The sequence below is a fragment of the Arachis ipaensis genome, chromosome B9, assembly GCF_059453495.1.
Source record: "Arachis ipaensis isolate K30076 ecotype BB chromosome B9, ASM5945349v1, whole genome shotgun sequence".
NCBI lineage: Eukaryota > Viridiplantae > Streptophyta > Magnoliopsida > Fabales > Fabaceae > Arachis > Arachis ipaensis.
Window position 1 is genome coordinate 14,675,852 of NC_142444.1, and position 17,043 is coordinate 14,692,894.

Genomic DNA, 17,043 nt, shown 5'->3' on the forward strand with positions numbered 1-17,043 from the left:
ATTCAGAGAAGTATTGAGTATTAAGTTGTCGAGTCGGATCGATTACAGTACTACGTGCGTTGCCGGCAATTCACCGATGGTTGTCCTTGGAGTCTTCGTGTCGCTCTCAGACAGAATCTCAGATATTGGTTAGTGTTATAGTATTTTAGTTCGTTATCTTATTCGTTGTTGTTATTTTGGTTATATTTTAATTTGATTATATTTAAAATCGTTAGGGAGGTGCGTAAATTCGGTGGACCACACACGTGTTTATCTCCCACCTTGTCTTAGGATCATCAATAGTTGGACATCAACCTCATATGTAGAATCATCTTGCTCCTAATGCAGTTCAGTTCATCAGTTACCATCCCTATTCTATAGAGTACAATGAGACAAAGCTATCACTACAAGCCGTCATACAGAAAGGTTTGGATGGCAAAACAAAAGAATTGCACAGATATATGGTGATTGGGAAGAGTCATACAACAAGGTGTCGTGATTGCTCCAAGTACCGCAGAGTTGTTGTCCTGGCACAGTATGTGATCTCAGTGTGGTTCCGTACTATGATGGTCACTTGATGGTGCGTGATTGCGGTCAGTTCGACAAGATGTTATGGGCATACCCTCCCTGTGGTGAAGCTTTCAAGCATTGTAAGCTTTTCGTCTCCATCAATGGCATGCACTTATATGACAAATATGGTGGTGTGTTGCTAATTACAGTTGCACAAGACAGTAATAGTAACATCCTCCCTGTGGCATTCGCAATTGTTGAGTTTGAGAGTACGAAGTCATGGTCGTTCTTTCTTACCAATTTGAGACGTCATGTGACACCACAAGAAGGGCTTTTGATTATATCAGATAGGTCCCAAGCAATCAAGGCCACACTTAGAGTCGATGACAGCCTCTGGAAGCCTCCTAGGGCGTACCATGGGTATTGCGTCAAACACATAGCAGTGAACTTCATGTCTCGGTTCAAATCATTCGAGGGCAAGCGATATCTCATTAATACTGCTTACAGTCCTAGTAATGTTGGGTAAGAGTGGTACATGGATGTTTTGAGGACGCTGTCACGTGAGATGGCATATTAGGCCGGTAGATTTAACAAGGAAATATGGTTGCAACATTGCGATGGTGGACGTTGATTTAGGCACATGACTAGGGGTGGTAAGAGTACCCAAACCCGTGGATACCCACCCCACCCCTACCCGATCAGGACGGGTTTAAACCCGACCCGGAGCGAGGTCGGGGTCAGGTGAACTCGCCCCGAAGTATATATATTAGGGTTTTCTCACAACCTCATGCCCTCATACTCATACCTTCAGACCCCATCACCCCAACCCTAGCAGAGACCTCATAGTCACTTCTTCTCCACAGTCAAGCTCAGTTTTGGTCGCCCTATTGCGCCACCCAGCCTGCTGCTGTCGCTGCGTTGCCGTCCTGCCGAGCTCCTCGCTGAGTCGTCGTCGTTGTGTTGCTGAATTTCTCGCCGAGTCTCCGCCGCTGCGCTGCCGAACCCTTCGCCGAGCGTTATCGCTGTCGAGCCCCTTTCCTCTAACTGTTGCAGCTTTCTGTGTCACCGTCTTCCTCCTCTGTCTCTTTGCCTATGGTAACTGATAAGTATTTTTTATTTCTCTCTCACATTATGAATATGTGAAAAAATCTGCATGTTTGAATCTGAATGTTTGAATTTGAATCTTTTTGGGGGTGAGTTACTTTTCATTCAATTATGTTCTCTGTGTTTTTTTTTTTTTTTGAAGTTTTTGATTGATTATTTGATTTGTTCTTCAATTCACTTCTATACCAATATTTAATATTCTTATTGGATTGGGTCTTGTGACTTGCACTTGGTCACAGTACCCACAAAATGTTATGATCACTAAAGATCTATATCTATGAGAGACAATGGAATTTTTTGTCATTGGATTGATTTGGGCATTTGTAGTTTTGATTAGAAAAGATATGAAATTTAATGAACTTTTAGGGGTGGAACTTTTGGTAATTTACTTTGTTTCTCTGTTTTTTAGGCTGATTCAAACTAAAGGGTCTCTAGGCCAGTTTTAGTAGAACTTTATAATTGATAATTCATAATTATTAAGCCTGCCATTATTGTAAAATTGGTGTACTGATACAAATTTAATAACTTAGAGTTAGAAACACTCATGAATGAGTTTTTATTATGAGAGTTTCTAAGTTTATGATGCTATTAAAATTGTGTTCATGATGTAAGAATTATTTATTTAGTATCAATTTGCTATAAGTGTTGTGTAGCTATTATTATTAGTATTGCCAAAATGGCTTTACATTCTTCAACGGAAACTACAATTTCAACCATGATAGGAAGGTCTGAAGTGTAATTTTCATTGTTGCATAGTTATTAATTTAGAAGTTTTGTTTATAGTATTTATAGAGTGTTTGTTAAAAGCTTTTTATCAAGAAAAAGAAATATGGCTTTGATTTATCTGAAATCAAATTTTTTGTGTTGCTTTCGTTTTGTTTGTTTTTTTTTTTTTTTTTTTTTTGCTCTAATAAATACATATAGGTAGAAGAATCTTTGTTGTGTTGTATTGTGTTAATTTTTTATATAATACTAATTAATTTGATTAATTATTATTTCTTTTAATTTTCAGATTTGAATATTGACTTTCAAATCTTTAATGATGTTGAAGATCTGAAAAATGATTAAGAATAAGGATTAAAAATTTGAAAACTCTTATATTTAAGGATGTAATTTTTTTATTATGGTGTTAAATTTGTAGTCATTAAATATTAATTTTTTTTATTTTAAGTTATTTGATATTGTATGAATCTTATGTTTGCATTTTAATTTAAGTATGAATTTTAAGTTTTTATTTTAATTTTAAATATGTAAAAATTAAAATGTTATTTAATTTTTATAGGGATGGGACGGATATTCGCGAGGACGGGTTAGGATAAAACACCCTACTACTTGCGGGTAAGGGTGAGGCGGATAGTACTGGAGTAAAAGGAGGACGCGGCAGGGTCAGATAGGGCAAAACCCTGCCCCTATCGCCCCACTACCATCCTTACACATAACAACTAAAATAAAAAATAATTAATTAATTTATAAAAATTACTAAAATTTTAAGGGAAACAAAAATTATTAATATAAAGATTATGAAAAATAAATAAAAAATAATTAAAAATATGTTATCTCTTTATAAAAAATTTTGGTCATTCTTCTTAAATATTATTCTAATTAAATCTTCCTAACATCTTTTAGAATAATTTTTCTTTATTTTTTCTTTTCTTCTTCTTCACTTATTTATTTATTTATTTATTTATTTATTTATTTATTATGATTATTTGATAGTTGTAAATAATCTATTTTAATTCATTTATAAATATCTTTTTTAGGACGAAAAATAAATATTATTTATTATATTACTTTGCATAGTATACTTTGTAACCGTTTTATAATAATAAGCATATTATCTTTTATCTTGAATTTTAAATTTTGAAATGGAGAGGGGAGAGAGCGGGGGAGAGTCTTCGAGGGTGGCACATAGCGAGGCAGCCAACCATGCCGGCGAGAGCAATAAGGGGGAGAGTGGAGGTGGGCATGCATCAGGTGAAAAGGAGGGAATTAAAGGGGACAATAACAAGATTCAAGGTCAGCGGATATCGTTCAGAGATAAAGTTGTGGGTGCCTCAACAAGGAGAGCTTTGGAGGTTGCTGATTCTCTTGATGGGGATAAGATGGCTACAGTAGTTGGTAAGCAAGGCGATTCGGAGATACCAACTGTGACGTTCACTGAAGAAGCAAAGGAGATATTGGTAGAGCCCTACAAAGATGCCATCGTGGTCAAAGTTCTTGGAAAAAACTTTAGCTATACGGCGATCACGCACAGGCTTAAAGGAGTCTGGAGAACCAAAGGAGGATATGAGGTACTAGATGTCGGTTTTGACTATTTCTTAGTCAAATTTGATCTCTTGGAGGATAGAGAAAAAGTTCTCCTTGGAGGACCGTGGATGATTACTGGTAGTTATGTTATGGTTAAACCTTGGAGTTCTTCATTCAGACCTTGTGAAAACACTTTTGGGTCTACCATGGTTTGGATAAGAATCACAGGTTTAAACATTAACTATTATCAAGAGAGAGCCGTGAAAATGATTGTGTCAGCTGTTGGCAAACCGATCCGCATCGACTTAGCCACCAAGTCTGCGGAGAGGGAAAAGTATGCAAGAGCATGTGTACAAATTAACTTGGGACTTCCAGTCATAAAAAAGATTCAAGTTGATGGTCATATGTATGACATAGAATATGAGCACTTGAATTTAATTTGTGAAAAATGTAGCTGCTTTGGGCATGTAACAAGAGAATGTGCGAAAGAGAACAATGGCATTGGGAAGGAAACCATGGTGAAGGAGAAAAATTTGCTATCATTGTTTCCGGTGGATAACAACGAGAAAACGGCAGAAGGTAGTCAAATCCCAGTAAAAAATCAAAATTCAACTTTTGAATTTGGAATTAATGCCAAATCAATTCCAATTATGGAGAAGCATGGAGAAGCGGGTCTTGTGTGTGATAATTTACAAGAATCACGTATGGATAGGGATACTCAAGCAAAAGAGGGTGAATGGGTTACAGTTAGTAGAAAAGGCAAGGAAAAAGTGGGTAAAGGCCCCAATGTGGTGCCAAAAAGAGTCAATGTAGCAATATGCTCCAATTTGGTGAGTAAGAAATTTTCTTTTGGGTCTAATAACATGCATGCTGGATCCTCATCAAATGCAAAGGTGAAGTCTTTATCAAATGTAAAGGTGGAGCCTAAGGAAAAGAAAGATCCTCCATCCACGCTTGGCTCTTTGGGAACAATTCAGGTGGCTTTCAAGGATCAGAGTACTCCTTTTTTTAAAGCAGGGCACAAAAGGCAGCGTTCTATTTCGCTTCAAAACTCACCTACTGAAGTATTGTCAACGGATTCTCGAGTACAAAAAGAGCTTGATAAAGCTAGTGCAACAATAAACTTGGAGAACCAACCTCAACAGAAGAATGATGGTTCTGCGGTGCAAGTCCACCAAAAGACAATTGGAGACAGGAGTCCATCAACGTGAGGTAGAATGATTATAAATTCCAATTATTTAATTTATTTTTATGGATTGTGACCATTTAAATATTATTAGTTGGAATGTAAGGGGGCGTCAAATAAGATGTCTCGGGTGCACTGTAAGGAGTTAGTACGAAAATTTCAACCAACTTTTTTTATTTTGGTGAAAACTCATATTGGGTTTGAAACTATGAAAGAATTTTGGGAGAGATTAGGCTATTATCCTGTAAGGATTGTAGATGCTGTTGGACATAAGGGAGGAATTTGGTTCCTCTCTACTAATTTAAAATTTTCTTGTAAAAGTCTTTGGGCTATGAATCAATGTGTAACTTTGGAAATTGATGGTGGTGGGCGAAGATGGATTTGCAGTGCAGTTTATGGCAGCCCTCAAGCCACTAATAGAGTAGAATTATGGAGTCATCTGCTTGATATTGGTTTGTGCATTCAGGACCCATGGGTGGTGGTTGGAGATTTTAATGATATTTTGAGTATTCATGAGGTGAAGGGGGGTAATTACTATTCGACTCGCAGTAGTGTCTTTGCAAGTACTCTAGATTCTTGTGGTCTTTTTTATCTGACAACCTCTGGAAGACGGTTTACTTGGTTCCGTAAAATTCAAGGAAACAGAAAAATTGCAAAGAGATTGGATAGAGCTTGCTGTACTACAAAATGGCGCCTTCTTTTTCCAGAAGTTTTTGTTGAAGTTCTCAGCCGTTCCCACTCTGATCATTGTCCCCTACTTATCCGATGTCAAGGAGTTCCTATCAAGAAAGGAAACCGGCCTTTTAGATTCCAAGCGGCATGGGCAACGCATCCTGATTACAAGGCCATTGTTCAGAAATCTTGGAATAGTACAGACTTTGGCATCCATAGGAAGTTGTTGGGGGTTCAAGAAGCTTCGTTGGAATTCAACTCTACGGTCTTCTGTAATATTTTTATTAAAAAGAGGGAATTGGAGTCTTATTTGAATTGTATTCAACGGAAAATGGAAGCTGACGACGATCCAATTTTGAAGCACAAAGAGGAAGAATTGAGAGCTGAGTATAATCTAGTTTTGGCCCAGGAAGAATTGTTTTGGTACCAGAAGTCAAGGGATCAATGGGCTCGGTATGGTGATAGAAATACTAGCCTTTTCCATATGCAAACCATCATTAGAAGAAAATCTAACAAGGTTCTTGGGTTGCTGGTCAGTGATGGGTCTTGGTCTGATGATCCGAAAGTTTTGCAAAGAGAGGTTGTTCATTTTTTCAAACATATTTTTTGTTTTACTGAGCCTGTTGAGGTTAATTGCATGGGAGAAATTCCTATGCCATCTCTTAGCCAGGATGCTTGTGATAATTTGTCTAAACCAGTAACAATGTTGGAGGTTAAAGAAGCTCTGGATAATATGAGCTCGTTCAAAGCTCCTAGGCCGAATGGTTTTCAAGTTTTTTTCTTCAAGGAATATCGGATGTGGTGGGTCATGAGGTGTAGCGTACTGTTCAGAAAGCATTCTTAGGGGAGACTATAAGCCATTCTTTGTTGGAAACTTTGATTGTTCTTATCCCTAAATGCGACCCTCCAACTAGATTGAAGGATTTTTGGCCAATAAGCCTTTGTAATGTAATTTATAAGCTAGTGACTAAAGTGCTGGTTAATAGATTACGACCTTTTTTGGATGAGATTGTTAGCCCAACTCAGGGAGGGTTTATACATGGTAGAGGAGCGCCTGATAATATTATTGTGGCCCAAGAAGTTCTTCACTTTCTTAGGCGGACAAAGTCTAGAAAAGGAGCTATGGCTTTTAAGATTGATTTAGAAAAGGCTTATGATAGAGTTGATTGGAATTTTCTTGAGCACACTCTTGAATCTTTTGGCTTTCCTTCTCTAATTATTCGGCTTGTAATGAATTGTGTTCAGGCTTCAAATCTTTCCATCCTTTGGAATGGGAATAGATTGGACAACTTCCAACCTCGCAGAGGGCTCAGGCAAGGAGATCCAATTTCTCCTTATTTATTTGTTTTGTGCATAGAGAGATTGGCGTGCTTCATTTCCAAACAAGTTGACGAGGATATTTGGGATGGTGTGGCTGTTTCTAGAGGAGGACCTAGAGTTTCTCACTTGATGTTTGCAGATGACCTCCTCCTTTTTTGTAAAGCGAAGAAAAATCAAGTTCAGAATATTGTGCACACCTTGGAGTTGTTCTACAAAGCTTCAGGTATGAAGGTTAACATTGAAAAATCTAAAGCTATTTGTTCTAGAAATATCTCTAATAGAAGGAAGGAAATGTTGTCTGGTGTTTCTCATATTCCTTTTACTAGTGACCTAGGTAAATACTTGGGGGTGAACCTTAATCATCCTCGAGCTACTAGGTCTATTTTTTTGGACTCTTTAGAGAAGATTAAGAATAAGCTGGCTAGTTGGAAAGGTCGGCTCCTTAACAGAGCAGGCAAGCTTTGCTTAATTAAATCTGTTGCTTCTTCTCTTCTTATTTATCAGATGCAAGTGACTCTTTTTCCTACTTCGGTTTGTCAAAAGATTGATTCTGTGCTTAGACAATTCTTGTGGAAGGGAAAGGTGGGGGAGCGTTGCTTAAATTATGTCAAGTGGAGCAAAGTTGTCACTCCAAGAAAATATGGAGGCTTGGAAATTAGAGATACCCAGTGTGTAAATTTTGCTTTATTAGGAAAGCTTGTTTGGCAATTATTGCATAATAATGGTAAGCTTTGGGTAAGAATTATGTTGGCAAAATATTTATCTGGGAGGTATTACTTTTCACCCAATTTTTCTAATAATGTTTCAAGCACTTGGCGAGCGATTTATAAGACAATAGAAAAGCTTCGTGATGGTTTTGATTGGTGTACAGGTAGGATGTCTCAATCCTTTTGGTATCATGCTTGGCGACCATGTGGAACGCTAGCTCCTTTGGTTCCTTTTGTGCACATCTCTAATTCTCACTTGAAGCTAGAAGATGTCTGGTACCATGGACATTGGCGGTGGGATATTCTTTGCACAATGATTCCGGATGAAGTTAAACTTGATTTAATGCTCTTTGATCCTATCAAGCAAGCAGGAGATAAAACAGGTTGGTTTTGGACAAACTCAAATACTCTCACCTACTCGACTAAAAGCGGGTATGAATGGCTATTGAAGAAGAAATTTGGCTGGAACGATAATGAAAATTGGCTTTGGCTTTGGCGCTTGAGAATACCGGAGAAGATAAAGTGTCTGCTCTGACTTTGTCTCAACAACGGAGTTCCCACAGCTAGTTACCGGTTTCAAAGAGGTCTTGCTACTTCTGATTTTTGTCAGCGATGTTATCTTGCTCTAGAGGATATTAACCACTGCTTTAGGACTTGACAAAAAGCTCGTCAGATTTGGATTAGCTTAAATTTGGGAATGACCGCTGAGGACTCTAGTTTGGATTTTGTGTCTTGGATTCGTTCTAACCTCAACAAAAATGAGTTTCTCTTTGCAGCGGCCTTTTGGTGGATTTGGAGGGATAGGAACAATGACATCTTCCATCAAGATGATCCATGGAGAAAATTGTTCACTTAGTTCAACATGCTGCTCGCGATTTCTCTAAGGTTGTTACCAACCAAAAACATATTATTCCTTCCTCTTTACAATATAACTGGGAACCACCTCCAATGAATGTATGTAAAGTGAACTGCGATACAAGCGTTTTTGAAAATGGGCAATTAGCTGGCTTTGGATGTATTATTAGAGACAGCATGGGAATTTGGATGAAAGGTTGTTCTGCCAGTATACCTCTTTCTAGTGTTCTCTCTTGTGAGCTTCATGCTATTTGGAGAGGGCTTGTTATGGCTTGGGATTGCGAGTGTAAAGAGGTCATATGTGAAACTGATAATCTTGATGCGTTTCTTCTTGTTTCGCGAGGCACAACCAGCATGATTACGAATGACTCTGACCTGCTGCTTGACAAAACTTGACAAAATCAAAGAGATGTTTTAGCGCAATTGGACAGCTACTTTAGTGCTCATCCAGCGTACAGCAAACAGAGCGGCTGATTTAATGGCTAAGACTGCTATTTTAAACAAGCAGGTGTACCTAGAGTGATTACAGCCTTAGACATTATTATTAGAGATGAGTGCTACTCTTTCTCTTAGGTGTTTTTTCTTTGTGTTATGTTTAGTCACAAAAAATAACCGTTTTATAATAGCGGAAAAAATTTCTACCATTTTCTACACATAATTAGACTCACGAGTCACGACTCCAAACTTTAGTTTAAAAAGATAAGTTTTATAAATTTTAATTTTTTTTTCTATCTTTTCCATGATAAACAAAAATTAAGCCTTTATTTCTATACTTAAGTTTGCATAATTAAATGTGAATACATTTGATCGTTAAGAAAAGATTTCATACAAGTTGTCTTACTTTAGTAACGAATAATTTTATTATAAGCATTCATAATAATATAGAAATATCGACAGAAAAATTCCATTAGTCTTAATCAAGTATTGTGCAATTTACAATCCATCCCTTTCTAAGAACAAGAACAAAACAAGAGCATAAGTCCATTAATCCTAAAACAATACATTTAATACAAAATTTAGAAGGCATATGTTGTAATGTTGAGTCTGGATAGAAGATATATATAAAACACCTTATCAAAGATGCTCTAACTTGCTGAAACATGCACACCAGAGCCTGACAAACAAGAGAAAATATTTAAATATTTAACCGAAAAACTACTGAATCAGTGGCATTGATGAATATTTGAATCAAAACATGAGAAATCAATTGCAAAATGACACGAGAAAAATGCCATGAGAAATGTTTAAGTAGGATCAAACAGCAGTAGAATTAAATCAATTGTATAATGTGTTTAGCCATTAACCATTGTAAATGCCAACAAAAAGACTAAACCCCATAATGAGTTCAGAAGAGAATTCCAAGAGAAATGTTTAAGTATGACCAAATAAGAATAGAATTAACTTGCTTTAGAAGGTTTTCAGAACATGACATACCCTACTTTCCTTGTTCTTCCCCTGTGCAGCCAAACTCGTCCGGAAGTGACAGCAAACTCTGAGTAAACATAACCATCTTCAAGTCATTGTCACGACAACTAATTCTTAGAGACTCCACCGATACACCTTTATCACTGACTTTGACTAACTCATTGTTTTTTATGCCAACAAGTTCACCTTTAGTTAAACACAAAGGGTGGATTCCATGAGCATAAGGAAGCACAACATTGAGCTTAGTCCAAGATAATTCTTTCATTACCCAGATCTCAAACTTCTGGTGGTCTTCCGTGAAGTTCAAGTAATATAGCCCAAGGCATCCAGCAAACAGATTTAACAGCCGGCCTCCTGACGTTGGAAATGACACCAATGATAGATGCTTTCCGGCTAAGTCGAAGGCAACAATCACAAACTTCACTTCCATATCTTTAACGGCCAACCAATAAAGAACCCCATTGCAAAACAGTGCACTTTCAATGGTAACCAAATGGGGCGGAAGATGGCCACACTCAATTTTTTTCCAGGAATTGGTTCTAACAGAAAAATACTCCCACTGAGGTCTCCATTCATGTCCGTTACCCCATCCTACTACTACTAAATAATCATCACTGGATTCATCATAACCAAGACCACCCCATAAATTATCTGATCCCGTCCAACAAGAAGCATCAGGGTCAACAACAGGGTACGGCACTGACCTGTAAGAACCAGTGACAGGGTTCCACAAAAGGAGCGGTGCGCCATAAACATGAATGCGCAGCAGTATGAAGCCCCTGGATGAACCTAGAATACTCAGGCTGAAATGACGACAGCATCGAGGAAGCTGAAGCGCATAATCGCCGCGAATCGGAGCTTCCAGATCTACACAACGAGCCTCGGGAACCTCACTCGACAAGTACAAAAGCCTAGTGTTCTTATTGGTGGGTGCGGCATCAGCAGTGTCGTAATGTACTTTAACAAAACGTGAATCCGAAATCAGAGAAAGCCATTTTTTAGAGACGCACCTGAACCGAATCAAGGATTTTACCGGCAACCATAATAGGATTTTCTCCACCAATTCAAGAGGGAGAACCTTAGCTTCAGCCTCAGCCTCGTGCTTCATCTTCTCAAATCTCAGAGGAGAGTGGGGAGGGACTGAATCTGACTGAGGGCTGAGGAGTGCTGGAGAAGCGGAGGAGAGTGTGAGACTGTGAGTGAGAATTGAAAAAGGACAAATTGAAATTAAAGTTCATCCAAATTCACAAAAATTGCCATAGAAAAAGCAATAAAACAAACTAAAATGGAACCTGAGTAGTTCGCAGGGGCAGAGACGAAGCACAACAATGTAGAGGAACCGGAAAGTGTGGTGCGGCGGCGGTAGTAGGAGTGGTGGCGGTGCTGAGTACAGGCAGCAACAACGACGGTAGTAGCTGCAGGGATTGGACGAGAACATGAACATTAGTGAAAAAAACCAAGGTTCTAAAAACCGAACCGATCATCAAACCGCTTTAGCTATTGGTTCACTGATTTATTGGTTCAACCGGTTTGATCGTGGTTCAACCAAAAAAATCGCTTTATAATAAAATAATAAATAAAATATAAATAAACACACTAAAACATAATTATATTCTAATATAAACTTTAAAATATCATCCAAATTAAAAGTACTACATAAACCACAATGTTATAATCTCATTCAAATACAAACTCAAAAGTCAAATAACAAAAAAATTGTTGACAATATGTCACACCTGTGTTTAATATCTTATTTCTTGAGTGGATCATGGTAGTAGTGTAATTCAAACAGAAGCATTCTGAAGACAAGAATTAAACGCACTAAAATGAGCAGTATTTAAGGTTCCCATTACCATTGCATACAATTATTCTTCAATTTGAACAATAAACACACCTACTTTTCAACAAGCTAAGAATTTACATAATGACACATCCTATATAATATATTTTCATATGGCAGTAGTAAGAAGATTACCATCAAATTCAAATCTCATCTACTACTACTATAATATAGTGCGTGAAAGTACTACTACTACAATTACTATAATATATAGTGTGAAAGCCTTGAAAACAATGTAGGTACTAAGTTTAATAACAAGAGTATGTTCATAGGAAAATTGATCAACAATCAAATGAGCAAATCAGCAGTCCCGTGTTCTCACAAAAATTGCGCTATAACAAAAGACGGATCATAATGAACAAATAGAAACCCTAAAAAACTTTTAACAAAATCTACAGCATAATTTTAATAAAGATTAACAAGATTTTCAGCTGATCACAATTTTAGCAAAATTTCAGCACAATTTTAACAAAGATTAACAGCAATCTTTTTCCAAAAATTAACCAAAAAAAACCCAACAGTGAATTAATCATTCATTGATTCAATCAACACAAGAATACAGAATATAGAGTATAGAACAGTACTGGAGCATAGCTAATCATTCAATGATTCAAGTTATGGGAGGAAAAGCTCTAAGATGGTTCAATCATAGCTAACAACCAGATATGCGTTCAATCTTGCCAAAATCAAGCAACAATTCAACAATTATCAAACACAATTTCAGACCTAAAATCAGTAACAAAAATTATATGATAGCAAATTAGTAATTACAATGAAGCGGCAACACAAATTCGGAAACAACAGAACCAACTGCAACAAATAAAAACTTCATGCCAAAATTCAAAAATCAGAGATGCAGTAGAAGAAGCACAAGAACTGCACATTGAGAGTTTAGATCTAAGAAATTCAGTTGAGCAAAATGCACCTCACTCACTGTGGATCTGTTTTCGCACGGCGGAGCAAAGCAATGAACGAGGAAGGAGAAGAAACCGCGATTGAAGGCAGCGACAGGGTGCTAAATGGCAACGAGGATGGAGGTGCGATGAACGGTGGTGGCGCTAGTGGTTCTGCGGGTGTGCTTCACCGCGACCTCACGAACAAGCACGGCGGAGCTATCGCGACGCAAAAAAGAGACAATGGGAGCACTGAGCACTGACCTTCGACGAGCAGACGAAGACGACGGCGACCAGAGGGCAGACGAGGACGACGGCGATCAGAGGGCAGACGAGGACGAAAGCGACCAGAGGGCAGACGAAGACGACGGCTACCACGACGAAGCTGCTCGACAAAGACGACGACGGTGGTGAAGGCTAGGGTTGCCGTTTGAGCCTTTGGAGTTTAGAGGCTAGGGTTAGCTGGGTTGCTTTCTGATTCAGGAAGGGGGCTGGAAGGAGGAGTGAGTCAGTGAGGTGGTGGGGTGCTTGAGTTTGGTTAGGGTTTCTTTGGTTTGTAACAAAACAGCGCCGTTTGGAAAAATTTTTGAAAACCGCCGGAATCCGGTACGGTTCGACTGACCGATTCTCGACTGATTTGACGGTTCAATAATAATTTTTAAATCTAAACGGTTATAGTTTCTAATTGAACCGTAAATTTTGTCGGTTCACGGCTCGACCAATTTAACCGAACAGTTATAAATCGGTTTTTAGAACCTTAAAAGAAAACCCTTGCAGAATTAAATCAATTAATAGAAAAAGAAGAAAAATGTAAAAACAAAATCAGAGAGGCAAAAATTTTAATTATTATATTTTGAAAAATAAAAAAATGGGTTCAATCTATAAATATTTGTAAATGTGGGAGTAAAGAATCCGTAACTTTATACGATCTAATGTATATAACCATTAGACATTACTTTTTTTTTTGGCGAAGAGTAAAATTTTTATTAAATTTAAAAAATATTATTTTTATTCTCAAATTAATGTAAGTCTTAAAATTATCTTTTAACGTTTAAATTATTCTATTTAAACTTTTAATATTTTAAAACGGTTTTAAAGTTATCTTCTTGTTAGTGATATATTCACAAAACTGATAGTAAAACAACCTCAAGTGATTTTGAAATACTAGAGACTTAAACAAGAGAAAAACATTAAAAACAAAAACGAGACATTATTTTTAAAAAAATTATCAAATTAAGTAAAATAAAAATGAATTTTAACAAAATAAATTACATTACAAATTCAACATTTTTATTCATCATAAAATATTTGTAAAATAACTAATAAATAAACTTCTAAAAAACTTATATATATACATATATATACCATAAAGTATAAAATATACATTTTTGTCTTTAATATATTAAACTTCTTAAGTGTTTAATTTAAATAAACTATATTTTTAGTTTTAAAATAAATTTTAATTTTATCTTTCAATAATATCAAATTTTTACATACATAATTATTCAATTATTTTTTAATCACATCTAAGTAAATTATTCTTAATCACATTACTTTCATTATAAATAAATTTACTTTTTTAATTTTATTCTTAAAAATTTTTACTCATCATGAAATATTTATAGAATAGCTAGTAGATAAATTTTTAGAAAAGTAGAAAAAAAATACAGTAAATATATAATAAAGTATAAATTATACTTTTTTTTCTTTAATGTACCGAACTTTTTTTATGTTTAATTTAATTAAACTTTATTTTTAACTTTAAAATAAATTTTAATTTTATTCTTCAATAATATCAATTTTTACTGTAAATAATTATTCAATTTTTTAACTATATCTAAATAAATTATTTTTAATCACATTACTTTTATTCTAAATAAATTTATTTTTTTTAATTTTACTCTTAATCACATTATTTTCATTCCAAGTGAATTTATTTTTTATTAAGAATAAAATTAAAAAATAAATTAAATAATTATTTATCATAAAATTAATATTATTAAAGAATAAAACTAAAATTTATTTCAAAGTTAAAAATATAATTTAATTAAATTAAACATTAAAAAATTTCGGTATATTAGAGATAAAAATGTGTAATTTATATTTTATTATATATGTACCATGTTATTTTTTTTTCAGAAGTTTATACTAACCATTCTATAAGTATGAATAAAAATCTTGAATTTGTAATATAATTCATTCCATTAAAATTGAGTGTCATTTGATTTGATTCGATAATTCTTCTAAAAATAATGTATTATTTTTGTTTCCAATATTTTCGTCCTATTTAAATCATTAACGTTTCAAAATCATTTTAGTATTGTCTTATCGTCAATTTTATTAACAGATCATTAATAATAGAATAATATTAAAATAATTTTAAAAGGTTAGGAACAATTTTAAGACTTATCTCAAATATTAAGAATAAAAATAATATTTTTAAAGAAAATTGGTAAATTATTTTCACTAATAAAAATAATGTTCACTATCCACCAAAACTTCACTTTATTTTTACCTCAATATTATTCTAAAAAGTTATATTATTTACCTGTTTAAATCAATTTAAGGAGATTTGGATTTAGTGCCAAAGATTTTACCTCTACTAATTGTTTTGGCAGTAAAGACTGAAAGTGAGTTTTTGCATTTTCAGAGAGTGCATTATAAAATTAGAAAAAGTCTAGGGGCCAGCAACTTTTGTATTTTCTGACCAGCACTTAACCATCAAAACAAAAGTGATAGATCTCCCACTATTAGATATCATTAGATGTAATCTCACACCATTAAAAACACTATTAATGGCCAATTGATGGTTACAAAACACCAAAATTGCTGGCCTCCTAGCATTCCTCATAAAATTATCGGTAATGCTAGGAGATAAAAGAAAAAAATTTAAATTTTTTTATTTAATATTTATCAATTGTAACGATAATTAATAAATATTAAATAAGGTAAATTTTGATTATTTTAATTATTTTTTATTGTCTTCCAAAACATTATTATACAACGATAATAAAAATAAGAGTAAATAGTTGACAAAACTGATCATAAAAAATTAAAATTAAAATTATATTCCATAAATAATAACTTGGTGCTGGTGCATGCATATATATTGAAGCATCTCAATTCTCAAGGTGATATATAAGTTATTGGAGCAGAAGAATGGGAATGTCTATGGTGGGGAAACTTGCATCTGGTCCTTGACCGCGTAGGAATATTCTAATTGTGGCTGAAGGTTGGTTCTGTACATAAAGTATTGTTTAATTTGTATTACATAATTACATGTGATCCATATATATATGAAACGGAGATTATACGGGTATTTACGGGGCGGGACTTTTATCCCGATGAGTAAATTGACCCCAAATCTATTTTTCGATGAGTAAATACCCACCCCATCAGAAAAATTGCCATGCCTAGTGAATGAAATTAAAGGTTTATTAAGTTTCAATAGGTATTTTTTTTAACAGATTTTTTTTTGATAGAAAATATCCAATTATATTTTTATTGGCTTGGACTATTATAAAGAGATTTATTTCATCTATTTTTTAAATTTTTTATTTTTAATGGATGATTAAATGGTAGTTATTTTTTTTTTTTTGTGACTATTAAATGGTAGTTATTTGAAGTATATATTTATTCGTTGACAAAATAAAAAATATATCTTTATTCACGTAAAAAAAGAAATATATATTTACAATTAAGAGTTAAAAAAATTTCATGTCCAAAAAAAAGTAGGAAAATGTTTTTTTTTTTAATTCATTTGTAATTTTGATAATAACCGTGAAGTTACAAATGTAATATCCTCTCTTCAATAAAAAATGAGGTTACTATATAAAAAAAATTGAATTGTTAGAATAAATTAATAAAACTAATTTTCATCACCGTAAATGGTATATTTTGTAGTGTCACTAGTTTTTGGATTTGGATCCTCTAAAGTTTAAATTCTACTTTAGAGAGTAAAGTATGATCTCTTACCATTGATTTCATAGGTGGGACCAAGAATAAATATGAAAGAAAAATTGTTTAAGGGTAGAAAATTACACTTTACTCTCTAAAGTCAAATTCAAATTTTAGAGGATCTAAATCCCTAGTTTTTTGTGTTTTAATTCTCAAGTAAATAAAGAATGAAGTAATAGTAAATAATAAGTTATTAATTAATTTTATTTCGGAATAAAATACTAATTGTAAGAAGAAAACTAATTCTTTAAGAATCTAAATTAAAAACCACTCTAAATATATTAGTTAAATAGATAGATATACAAAATAAAAAAATAATAACTATATTCTAAAAAAATAACAATTCTT

At 34.3% G+C, this 17,043-nt stretch overlaps 2 protein-coding genes across 7 annotated transcripts; one reads left to right on the top strand and one right to left on the bottom strand.

Annotated features, from left to right (window-relative positions):
* Window positions 1–5,234: 5,234 nt before the first annotated feature.
* On the top strand, window positions 5,235–6,542 carry LOC148543830 (uncharacterized). Its single transcript, XM_088498728.1, has one exon. It carries the CDS (start codon window positions 5,235–5,237, stop codon window positions 6,540–6,542), a length of 1,308 nt encoding a protein of 435 aa, XP_088354854.1.
* A 2,928-nt stretch (window positions 6,543–9,470) lies between these two features.
* On the bottom strand, window positions 9,471–13,385 carry LOC107618919 (F-box/kelch-repeat protein At3g23880-like). Of its 6 annotated transcripts, none has more exons than XM_016321103.3 (4): window positions 12,771–13,385; window positions 11,298–11,420; window positions 10,015–11,198; window positions 9,471–9,694 (listed from the first exon to the last, which is right to left on the bottom strand). In XM_016321103.3, the coding sequence occupies exon 3, from the start codon at window positions 11,111–11,113 to the stop codon at window positions 10,016–10,018; it is 1,098 nt and encodes a 365-aa protein (XP_016176589.1). In that variant the 5' UTR covers window positions 11,114–11,198; window positions 11,298–11,420; window positions 12,771–13,385; the 3' UTR covers window positions 9,471–9,694; window position 10,015. The 6 variants fall into 6 exon arrangements, with proteins under 6 accessions (XP_016176589.1, XP_088354006.1, XP_088354007.1 ...); XM_088497880.1 differs by having other exon boundaries at window positions 9,471–9,735; XM_088497881.1 differs by having other exon boundaries at window positions 9,471–9,735; window positions 12,780–13,299.
* Window positions 13,386–17,043: the final 3,658 nt, after the last annotated feature.